The 11202-nt window shown below is 47.8% G+C and overlaps 4 protein-coding genes across 4 annotated transcripts; all 4 read right to left on the bottom strand.

Moving 5' to 3' along the window:
- Window positions 1-11: 11 nt before the first annotated feature.
- FVEG_07768 (hypothetical protein) lies at window positions 12-1631 on the bottom strand (the record flags this gene model as incomplete). The annotated part of the gene is made up of 1 exon (XM_018896442.1): window positions 12-1631. One exon carries the CDS (start codon window positions 1629-1631, stop codon window positions 12-14), a length of 1620 nt encoding a protein of 539 aa, XP_018753911.1.
- A 742-nt stretch (window positions 1632-2373) lies between these two features.
- FVEG_07769 (hypothetical protein) lies at window positions 2374-5195 on the bottom strand (the record flags this gene model as incomplete). Its single annotated transcript, XM_018896443.1, has 2 exons — window positions 2374-3351; window positions 3402-5195. The coding sequence occupies 2 exons, from the start codon at window positions 5193-5195 to the stop codon at window positions 2374-2376; spliced, it is 2772 nt and encodes a 923-aa protein (XP_018753912.1).
- Window positions 5196-5894: 699 nt separating this feature from the next.
- Window positions 5895-8420, bottom strand: FVEG_07770 (hypothetical protein; the record flags this gene model as incomplete). Its single annotated transcript, XM_018896444.1, has 1 exon — window positions 5895-8420. The coding sequence occupies one exon, from the start codon at window positions 8418-8420 to the stop codon at window positions 5895-5897; it is 2526 nt and encodes an 841-aa protein (XP_018753913.1).
- A 748-nt stretch (window positions 8421-9168) lies between these two features.
- Window positions 9169-9447, bottom strand: FVEG_16181 (hypothetical protein; the record flags this gene model as incomplete). The annotated part of the gene is made up of 2 exons (XM_018905418.1): window positions 9169-9339; window positions 9412-9447. 2 exons carry the CDS (start codon window positions 9445-9447, stop codon window positions 9169-9171), a joined length of 207 nt encoding a protein of 68 aa, XP_018753914.1.
- Window positions 9448-11202: the final 1755 nt, after the last annotated feature.

Genomic DNA, 11202 nt, shown 5'->3' with positions numbered 1-11202 from the left:
GACACTCAATATCAGACATCCTTGATAGTACCTTGCAACCCATGTTCAATTGCATACGCCTCCTCAGCGCGACGCTCAGCAAGAGTAACATACGTGCGGAATTGACGCGTGGGTACTTTGTTCATGAAAAGCTCGTCCAGCTCCTCGTAACTTCGCATGCGAGTCTCGGGCACGAAGAGGAATGCCAGAACAGCAAAGATCACCATGAAAGCTCCATAGACGAAGCCGATTTTAGCCTTGAGGTTACCGTATCCAGGGTTAAACATGTAGGGCGCGACAAACGACCACATGGTGTTGACGGCTGAGGAGATGGAAATTGAGATAGCGAGGGTCTTGGTACGGAGGACGGACGTGGGAATCTCTCCCGCAAGGGTGTACACAGTTGATCCAACGCCGACATTATAAAAAAAGTTGTACATGGTGTAAAATCCAACAGAAGCCGTGACAGCAGCGGTAGTGTCGATTGAACCAGAGATTCCCATACAGATGAGAAGCAGAGAGAGGCCAATGCACCCAGCGAGGTACATGGGCCGACGTCCATAAAAGTCGCCAACGAGGAAAGCGATTGTTGCACCGGACATGGAGAGAATTTGAGCGCCGATCTGAATCTGAAAGGACTTCTTGTCGCTAATTCCGAGGTACTGATACATGAGGGCACCATAATTGGAGACGAAACCAAGACCTGACATGGGCTCAGAAAGGAACACCATAATAGCGATAAGGGATCGTCGAAGGTTGGTGCCCTTGAAGCAGTCGAGGTATGAGCCAAGATTCTGCGAGTCGGCTTCTTCGAGAGTCAACTTGATACGTTCAAGATGTCCAGACGCGTCTTCGGGGTCCGAGTACATGCGCTCAAGAGCCATACGGGCCTTTTCCATCTTTCCCTTACGGACCAGATAGACAGGACTCTCAGGCATAAAGAGTTGGCCGATCAGAGCAACACCGGCAAAGCCCCACTGGGCAACGATGAGAGACTGCCAGGACCAATTTGTCTCCCATTGAGAGCTGAAGTTGGAAAGGATGGCAGAGATGAAGGGACCGATGCATTGAGCGAGGTTGCAGAAACCAATTGTGGTGGATCGAATGGCCAGTGGTGACACATCGGCTACGTATGCTGTGCATAGGTTCTGGAACGCGCCAATGGCGACAAAGTTGACCATCTTGCCAGCAAAGAACATTTCGATCGACGTAGACGCGAACTCAACGCCAACTGATCCAATGTTGATCGCAGCTGCAATCAGAATAACAGGTTTGAAGCCAATCAGATCAGCAAAGTATGAAGAGGCCCAGGCTCCAAAGATGGCAGCACCGTTGGAGCCTCCGCTGAGTGCAGATTGCCAGCTCGTCTCGATAAAGTATGAGCCGTCGTCGAGTTGTTTTCCGAATCGCTCTTTGAACACGGGAATGCTAATTACAGAACCGGAAGACTGGTTCTCGAAGCCGCGGACGATGAGAGTCCAGAGCATGACTCCGATCCATAGGAGAAGCCATGGATCGCGTCGCAGGGTCTGGAGGTAGGTTCGATTATGCTCTTGGTGTTGAATGGCATGACCGCGAGTATGGTCTGGAGAGACGTGGGTGGTCTTAGAGTCTGATCGCTCAACATGAGCGGTTGATTCAGGCTTCTCCATTGGGAGGCAGGATGTGGAGAAGATATAGGGAAAAGTATTGGAGTTAAGAGACAGACAATGGATCTTGTGGAGAGTGCTGAGGAATGAACATCAGTGACAGCAGGCGATGCATCTTATATAATAGACGAGAAGAGAGTGTTACCATTGGCATCGCGGTGCAAAGATCCCCGGATGGAAAAGCTTCTCCAACCTGCTGGTACACCAAAGTGCGGGGCCCCAGATGGGGAGAAAAGCTGAGGGTGGACTGAGACAAGGGTCTAGACCAGAAGGGGGAAGCTATCACAGTCCAATGGCGACTCGTCAAAGCCGGCTTGACTATACTAGCGCCGGCTTTCGATTCATTTCATTGGCGACTCGGAAATGGTTCGGTAGACCAAGTAGGAATTTGACTCGTGATCCAGGTCACTATTCGGTTGCTGATCCGCCGAATCGAATGCATGAATATCGGGAAGGATCATCGGATCGTGCGATGAACCTGGCTGTCCATGGATGTGACTGCTTGCGACGTTGATTAGAATGATGAGGCGTTGAACCATTTCAGTATACAAGGGGTTTCTCGCGATGTAATACACCGAACAAGACACTCTTCACATCTCAGATCATCGAAGGACATGGTTTTGCCGATATGAAGCCGTGCACCAGGCATGATACTGTGAAGGAATTTGCTAGAATTGTAGTCCTATATGTGGCAAGAAAGAGGAATGCTCCAGTTCAAGTCGATGTAGTATTGTAACTGACCTAATCAAGTCTTGATGCCGTTTGGACCCTGTGCCTTGAGCTGTTCTTCCCTCTGAAAGTCCTCAACAATCTTGGCCAAGATAAACTTGATCTCCTTCGCAGGCCACTCTCCTTGCTTCTTATAATCTACTGTGAAAGACCACCTTCCTGATCCGACAACTTCAGTCTTATGAGTGTCGTTCTCACCAGGCAGCACAACTTCCATAGTCGTGCTGGGGGGCACCTCTACGTCTACACGAAGAACCTGCTTTCCTGCCTCATCGCCCTCAAGCTTCCACGAACTCGACACTCTGCCGTAAGGCGTAAGATGCGACGCAGATGCCCAGGTAAAATGGCCTCCGACGACAGGCTGGGCCCTCGACCTCTTCCATCCTGCTTCAAGTCGCTGCAGCCCAGCAAGTCGTTCAACCATAAACTTGGCGATCGCCCCATAGGCGTAATGATTGAAGCTGGTCATCTCGCCAGGGTTGATTGATCCGTCGGGTAGCATACTGTCCCAACGTTCCCAAGTCGTAGTAGCACCCATCGAGATAGCGTATAACCATGAGGGGCATTTCTCATTGAGAAGCATGGAATAAGCAACGTTACTGTGACCGGTCAAAGTGAGGGCTTCGCAGACAAAAGGCGTACCAGCAAAGCCAGTACCGATGCGGAAGGCATTTCGTCGAATAATTTCTGCAAGCCGCGACCCGGCTCGTGATATCTGGTCCTGATTGAGAAGCTTGAAGCAAATCGCTAATGAGTAGGCAGTCTGTGTGTCTGACACAAGGCGACCACTCGGGGAGACGTATTCTTCGGTGAATTCTGCTCGCGCATGGTCGGCCCACGATTTATAGAATAAATGATCTTTAGACTTGCCAAGAACACCGCAGACGCGGGCCATGATGTCAAGAGAGTTGATCAAAAACGCGTTGGCTACCAGTGGAGGATCCGTCGTAGCTTTGGCAGCATCGTCGGGGGGAGCGCTTGGGTCAAGCCAGTCCTGGCTAGGTCAACAAAAGTGGCTTCAAAAATTCGCGACGAAAGACTTACAGACAGTTGATCGGCATTGAAATCCCAAAGATGAGTGCAACGATCCTTGTTCCTGGGGATGACTTTGAACCACGTTTCCATGGACTCGAACTGATCAGCCAAGATAGCATCATCAGCCGTTTCTTCATACAGCGCCCAAGGAGCCAAGACGACCACATCATGCCAGATAGCGCAAGGCCAAACAGGACCCCAGATCCTGCATCTGTCGAGAATGTTTGGCGATACCATTGGAGGCACTCCTCCCTGTCGCTGCTGGTCAAACCATACGCCTTTGAGCCAGTCTCGAAGAATCGGGTAACAGCCATAGATGTAAGTAGCTGTTGGCGCGAACAAGGCCAGATCTCCAGTCCAGCCAAGTCGCTCATCGCGCTGTGGGCAGTCTGTCGGAATGGAGAGGAAGTTGTCTCGCATACTCCAGCGGACATTACTGAATAATTGGTTCAGTTTACTATCGGAGCATGCAAAGATTCCTTGTTCTTCCATATCAGTATGGCAAACAACAGCCTCGAGAGCAGCGACAACATCTTGGTCTTGTGAAGGCCAATTGTCGATCTGAACATAACGGAAGCCATGATAAGTGAATCGAGGCTCGTATACCTCGGGCTCAATATCTCCTCTGAGTGTGTAGACATCAGTGGCGTCACAGACGCGGAGAGGTCTAACACCCAATTCTCCATTTTCGAGGACCTCGGCGTGCTTCAGTGTGACTTCGTGACCACGTTGTCCTTGAACAGCTTTGATTCGAACATACCCCACCAGGTTCTGACCGAAATCGAGAATCGTCTTGCCAGTTGGTGTTGTGATCTTAGAAACTGGTTTCAGTGTCTCAATTCGTCTGACAGGCTCGCGATAGCCGGCTGTCAAGTTGATCTTTTCAGAAATAAATGGCAACGCAACGGCGCTCTCCCAATGCCCAGCGACATGCTCGTGAGAAGACCAGCCAGGTAACTCAACAGTAGCATCGTACTTTTCGCCGTTGTAAAGTTCGGCGAGGCGAATGGGGCCTTGAGCTACCATCCAGTCATCATCAGTTGTAATGAGCTGCGAAGAACCGTCGGAATACTGCAATTCAAGCTGTGCAAGGAGGCTTGTGCGCGTGCCATATCTGTTGCGTATACCACCATCAAAACTTAATCTGCCAGTAAACCAGCCTTCAGCAAGACGGACACCCAGACAATTGTCTCTACTGTCCAGCAGGTCGGTAACATCGTAGGTCTGATATGTCAATTCGTTGTCGTAGCAGCTCCAACCGGGCGCGAGGAAGTAATCGCCAACGCGACGGCCATTGATCTCTGCCTCATAAATGCCCTGGGCGGTTATGTAGAGGCGAGCGGATGTGATGCCAGAATTCAACGTAAATGCCTTGCGAAAGAGATCTTCTGGCTTCGGCTTATCGTTGTCCTTCTCTGACCAAGGAGCCGAAATGACTTTGCCTTTCCAGTCACTTCGCTTGAGCAAGCCTGTCTCCAGCCAAGCCTGCTCGCTCCAATCGGAAAAGCATGTTTCTCCTTTGCCACGAACGCGGATGGAAACAGTGTATCTCTGACGCGAAGCGAGCGACTCATCAGCTGGCCATGGAACTAAATGGGATTCTGAAGATTCCACTTGAGAAGAGCAGACGACATGGCTTTTCTGGCCGTCGACCTTCTCCAGGCGCAGTTCGTAAGCTTGCTGCTCAAAGTCTGAAGGGGCGTTGATTAGACGCCAGGAAATACGTGGTTTGTGCTCATGGACACCTAAAGTGTTGGGGCTGCGATAATGCTCAAAACCAACATCAACAACTTGCAAAGACATGATGACAGTTGTTAGGGCTCTAAAGACAGGCGCAATCCTTCGTATGTGTTGAGTGCGGAGGCCATTTGACTACTACTTTTTATACCTACAGCGCAGGATGCACTAAAGCTAAAGGCCAGGGACCCCCCGAGTGATGAGTGGAGGGAGTGTAGTGGGGTTTAGGCAGTTTCTCCAATTTTTACTTGGCCGATCCTTCACAACAGGGAGGGTCGGTACAAGCTAGCCCGAGTTTCGAGGGGGTGCATTTATCTATCGCCTGTCACCGAATCATCCGCGTTTCTAACCATTGACTCGCAATTGCTACTTCCCAGGGGCCGAGGGATGCGAGCGAGACGCAGCTCTCAAGAGCTCAGGTAATAAAGCTGGGTCCTCGTGATACCTAACCACGGCCGACAATCACTCCACCTTCGTAACGGTTTCCTTCATCTGGACCGTTCGCTTTTTTTAAAGAGTTGAATGGAAGGATAGACGATGTTCTTCATTGGCAAATTGAATGCAATCGGTGAGTACAATACCAAAGAGTATATCTATTGTCATTGGATACAGTCTCTGTATTGTAATCAAGTAGACAGCTGGGACAATGAGCAGACATCCGGTAAATGCCATCTGGGTTCTTTCGCCATTGCTCCCAACAGCACCCAGTAGGGATATAATTTTGAGCCCAGACTGACAATTGGAGGTTAATTCATCTGCTATTGCTTAAGCGCCCGAGTGAATGTATGGAGCCCACCAATGTGGATCTTTATCATGATCTCTGGCTTGCCTCAGAGCATCATGAAGTGCCTTTGCCACCACCCAATCCGTGTTTTCACTCAACCTGTTCTCTTTCAGAGACTGATAAAAGCTCTTAGTAACATGGAAATGGGAAGCGCCATCAGCGTTTGACAAAGATCCCACAACATGTCTAAATCCAGCCAATTGGAATGCACTGATGATGCCTGGCCCTCCATCAGTTGATCGCTCGGTTTTGCTCTCTGTCCTGGGGTACAATGAGAGGAAAGCGATTTGTGCCTTATCCGAGGTTGTGTTATCAGATATCAACTCCACTGTCAGTCTTTCGTCGTCTGAGCCTGGTGATAACCGCCTGCAAAGTTGGACGTAACTTTGGGACGGGTTGAGAGGATCAGAATACCCGTGGCAAGCAAAATGGACAGCATGGGGCCTGTGCAGACTTTCTAATGTCTCTTCAAGTGACGGTTCTGAGAGGATCACCACCTTGGAGGCCTCTCCAATAGTCTCCTCTATCCTTCGCAGCAGTTCTGCAGCATTTGGGGTCTGACAGCCATCTGAATCTCTGGGCGCCGTGACTATCGTGACTGAGGAGGTCCTTTCGCCATTGTTACCACCAGATGTCATGGTAGTTCTTGCTTCGATTAAAGACGTGATAGATGGAACATAAGACGAGATTACACTGTCCAAAGTGTTACCCTCGGAGTTTCCTGCTGCGTGAAACGGAAATACGCTGGCGATCCCTGTCCCGATCCACCAAACTCGATGAGTTGGTGATGATGGCAGCGACCCTGCGATCTCCTTGAGAATCGGGTCGACACAAGCTCTCCATAGCCAACTCAGAAAGCGTTCATCGTACAGATCCCTGTCGCTCCCTATATCTTCTATGCCCGGGGACTTTCTTATACGACTGAAAGCCTTGAAATATTTGTCAAGAAATGAGTTCCCAACGGAGGTTGCATTTGGTAAGTTGAGGGACCTGATTCGTTGTCCAGACTTTTGGATAATGATGGCATCGCTGCTGAGGGGAGTGATATTAACTATCACGATTGACCCATTAGTAGCTCCTACAACCAGGTCGTCTAGGTTTGGCAAGGTGAGGAACACTCCAAAGTTTGGTAGGTTCCGGATCAGCGCGAGTTCGAAGGCATGGTCGTGGGCAAAGTCCTGAATTCCTGGTACAACTCGATCCTGTATAGTGACCTGGCCTGTAGTATCTACAGGCTGAGCGGCTGTAGATCGAAACCTGTCAAACCGTTCTGCCGATCGCTTACTCTGTTGTTCCAGAAGAGACAGTTTCTTTCTATACTTGATCAGGTGATATAGGATGATTTCACAACTAAATTCAGTACTCAGAAGCGCTTCCTCCGTTTTGCCAACAAGAAGTGATAGGGAGCAAGCTTCGGCAGCGAGTCTCGACATTTGTTGAATGGCGTATTGCTGGTCCTGGCGTGTGATAGATGGATGGCAGGCCATGAGTAATAATTGCAAAGCCTTTTGCGTAAGTAAATTCGCTTCTTTCAGCTTTCCGTGAAATTTGAAGATACGGATAGCATCTCTCACTGCCTCAATTCCAAGCAATGGGTGTGCAATGCTGTTGACTTGCAAACCTCTACTAATATCCTCGCGAGACGCCATAATCTCAAGCTGATCAGAATCATTCTCATCCCAGGTGAGGTCCAACTGTCGAGACAGCATGATCGCAAGATTGGTAAGAAATCTCAGTTGATTGAAATTATCTTTATCCAACAAACTAATCGCGAGTTCTGTCTTTTCGACTGCTTTTAGAAGATCATTCGTGTCTCTGTTTTTCTCATAGCGTCGCAGAAGCCAGGCCCCGAGGTTAGCTACTCTGGCAGGTTTCTCGATATGACCTTCAAGAGTCCAGGAAACGGCGTCTCTTGATAATTGTATTCCAAGCGGGAGGATGTCTGTATCCTCCCCAACTTGGTATTTCTCAAATAGGGTCCTAGCAAACTCATCGAGAGGGTTGGCTCTATCCTCGACGTCATCTGGAATAAAAGGCAAAACTCGCCTTGAATATGAGGCCGCCAGTTCTATGTCACCCAAGTTTCCTGACTTCTCATATAACTGTAGTGTCAAGGTACGCAGTACAAATGATAGCCTCACCCGTATTGCTTCGTGCTCGGCATTGCTCGGCTCCTCAAAGAAGACTTGCCAGCAGATAGTGATGGCTGCTCTAGGGTCTTCTAGGTTGTTGGTCTCCTTGTAACGAGAAGGGACATCACAACTCAGGGCTTCGTCTATAATGACCGTGTACCAGAGAGATATTTGAATGGGAAATTGCAACCAGCGAAATATCGACATCTTATGGCGTAAGGATTTCTGAAGGTCATCCGAGTTTCCAGTTTGCTGATACCGTGTGATCAGTAAGTTTGCTAGCTTTTCATGAGATTCCATTTCAGCGGTCTCTCCCTCTGGCTTCGTCGGTATGTTCTTGGTGGCTTCCAAGATGTCTTGGTCGAGCTTTTCCATATTGAATCTGTGGTGGCTGGCAATGTTGTTATTAATTTCGATTAATGGATGTCGCGTAGAGAGGGTCTTCATGGTGCAGGGGCAAGCCCAGACCCGTTTTATAGATCCTAGACTAGGCTCTGTGCCGCTTATCGACATGCGTCCGAAGCCAAATGATGTACTTCTAAGCAAGCCGAAAGCAACAGAAGTCCTAATACTAGGCGGCTTAGTGCTTGCTATTAATATTAATTAGTACATCATATCTCCCGATCCTTGTAGTTGTATGTGCAAGGTAGCCGTGACGTCATCTGCGATATCGTGGCGAAAGACCATATCACCCGCATTATCGTATTCAGGCAGACAAGCAACTGAGGCAGGATTATACTCATACCTACACCAATGGCCACGAGGGCAAGGACACCAGTCGCTATAGAGAACATAGAGGCGTCGCTCCAAGATATCAAGACACGAACGCTGAGAGGACTAATAAATAAAATGCTTACAGGAATGATTAACCTCCATACAAGACTGGAACTATCACGGTGACTTACATTGCATAGACAATGAACTAATCATAGGGGTTCGATTTGCACCAGGCATGTTATAGACAAAGATGAGATTTATGATTAGGAGTGGTTGGCTGTTGCATGGCATGGAATGAAGAATTTGGAGTCTAAATAGACACTCGGAATGATAGATAAACTCGCTAACGAAGCATGAATAGTTCAACGTTATATATCGATTAAAGAACTTCTATCTCGCTGGACTTTTAACTCTTCTTCGAGGCTTCTAGCTCTGCTGCAAGAGAGGTTCTTAGTGGAAAGCTAAAAGTAATCCACTGCTCAATAGAGTTGCCTCCAGATCTTTCCTTATCGGTTGGTGACATCTTCTTGAGAACATGTCCAATCTTGGGAAGCTCCAGCAGATCAAAGGAAGTCGGCTGAGACGTGACAAATACTTTAAGAGTATCATGGTACTCTTCTATGCTCTACTGTCTCAATTCACCAGGTACCATGGTTCTGAACTTCTTGGTCAAGTGGCCTGTCATGAATCTCTTATTCTGGTTACAAGGGGGAATCACTGCGTAGCTGCCACAGTATATATCTTCAATCTGCCAAAGAGGACCAAGGTCAGGAATGTACAGATACAGAACCTTGGAACCAGTGTTCTGAAGCTTCAGTTCGAATATGGATGTCTTGCCTGCATCTTGTTCAACATTTACGAGAGTGTCTGGGCCAAAGTGATCCGCCCCTCGAACAATATTGATGTTGAACGATGCTCGGAAGTCCTCTTCTACAGTTGAGTTTGAGAGGCCTCTGACAAGCTCGTATCGAGCTAAATGCTCCAAAACTGCAGAAAAATCATCTGGAATAGTTGTGTTTTACGGTAATGAAGGGAGGTTCCTCACTTCACCATTACGAGTCAGAATTCTGTACTCGTTGTCGGTAGCCTGGACATGGAACCCAGGATGCCAATCCCTTCTTGTCAGTATGGGTCACCACATATCTTGTCAAAGCCTCTCGCCAGGGATTTTGGGAAGATATTCTATTGCTCATAGACACCTGGAACTGGCCAAGTGCTCGTCTCGTTTGTGGCTCAGCAACCTAGTCATTTTCAGCAGTTGCGGCGGTCGAGTCTTCCAAGCGGAGCAGGCTCGTCAACGGGCCTGCTCTTTCAACAGTTGTTTTAATCAGATTTGCGTGAAAGGCCTCATCGTTCTTAAGGACGCTGGAAGGATACACCATTAGCCTGACCCGCCTGCAATACAAAGTGCTGACCATTTCTCACAACAAGTAACACGATCGTGAGTTCGTAAGATTATTCTTACTAAAGAATCCCTGGTCTTTGTTCCATATGAGGCGGGATTTTGCTGAACTGAGTGACCACGAAACTTGGAGCTGAGACAGTAGAAGATGTTCTTGTATTTGCGGTTTAATCCGGCATCTCTTAGGCTTAAGTTTAGAAAATGGGATAAGGCGCTATGAGATTTACCTTTATAGATTATCTTAATTATATTAGAATTACTTTATTATAACCGACCATTCGCCACCTTATAACTCAATATTACCCAACCTTGATCAGTTTAACCCTTCCTCCTTATAATAAGGACTAGGCTATTTTATCCTTTAAGAAAGTATTTAGAGTTCTCTTTTTATATTAAATAGAATTATTATTAAATAAGCTTATAAAGCTTATTTTAAATAATTATATTAAGTAGCTGGTATATTGCCTAAATTAAGTTTAATAAAAGTATTATTTTAAGTTAATAGTCCCTATAGCTAATAACTTATATTATATGCCTTATATATATAGACTATCTTACTTGCCTCTTTATAAGGACTATAAGCTATAAGAAGTATATAGCTATATGGGTTTATTAAAAAGCTTGGTAGTATATTAACATCACGATACTCTGAGCCAGTCGCTTCCTTGCCTTGTTCCGACAAGCTTTTGTCGGCGAAGTACACAGATGCAAGATCTGGGCCAGTTTGGTGGAATCGAATATTAGGACGGTCCTGTGGCTATGCGGCGTCTTGGTGGGAGAGTTCTTGCGTGGTGTGCTTCTCACTGATGAGATTTTCTGTGGTGAACGTTTCGTTGGTGAGCTGCGCGAGTTCTTGCTTGGCGAACGGCTCGTTCCTTCTCGGAGTCGCTGTTCCGTACTTCGAAGGATATCTCGAAGATCTGTATCTGTTACAGAAGCTCGTACACGAGCTCTTGAGGGAGCTCGCACGGGACTCGTCTGAGCCTCATCTTCTGGCATGGGTAGTTCAGGTGCAGTTTTGCTTGGCTTGAGAGTCTC

Source organism: Fusarium verticillioides, chromosome 8, assembly GCF_000149555.1.
Source record: "Fusarium verticillioides 7600 chromosome 8, whole genome shotgun sequence".
NCBI classification, from domain to species: domain Eukaryota; kingdom Fungi; phylum Ascomycota; class Sordariomycetes; order Hypocreales; family Nectriaceae; genus Fusarium; species Fusarium verticillioides.
This window is presented reverse-complemented; position numbering and strand designations above follow the sequence as displayed.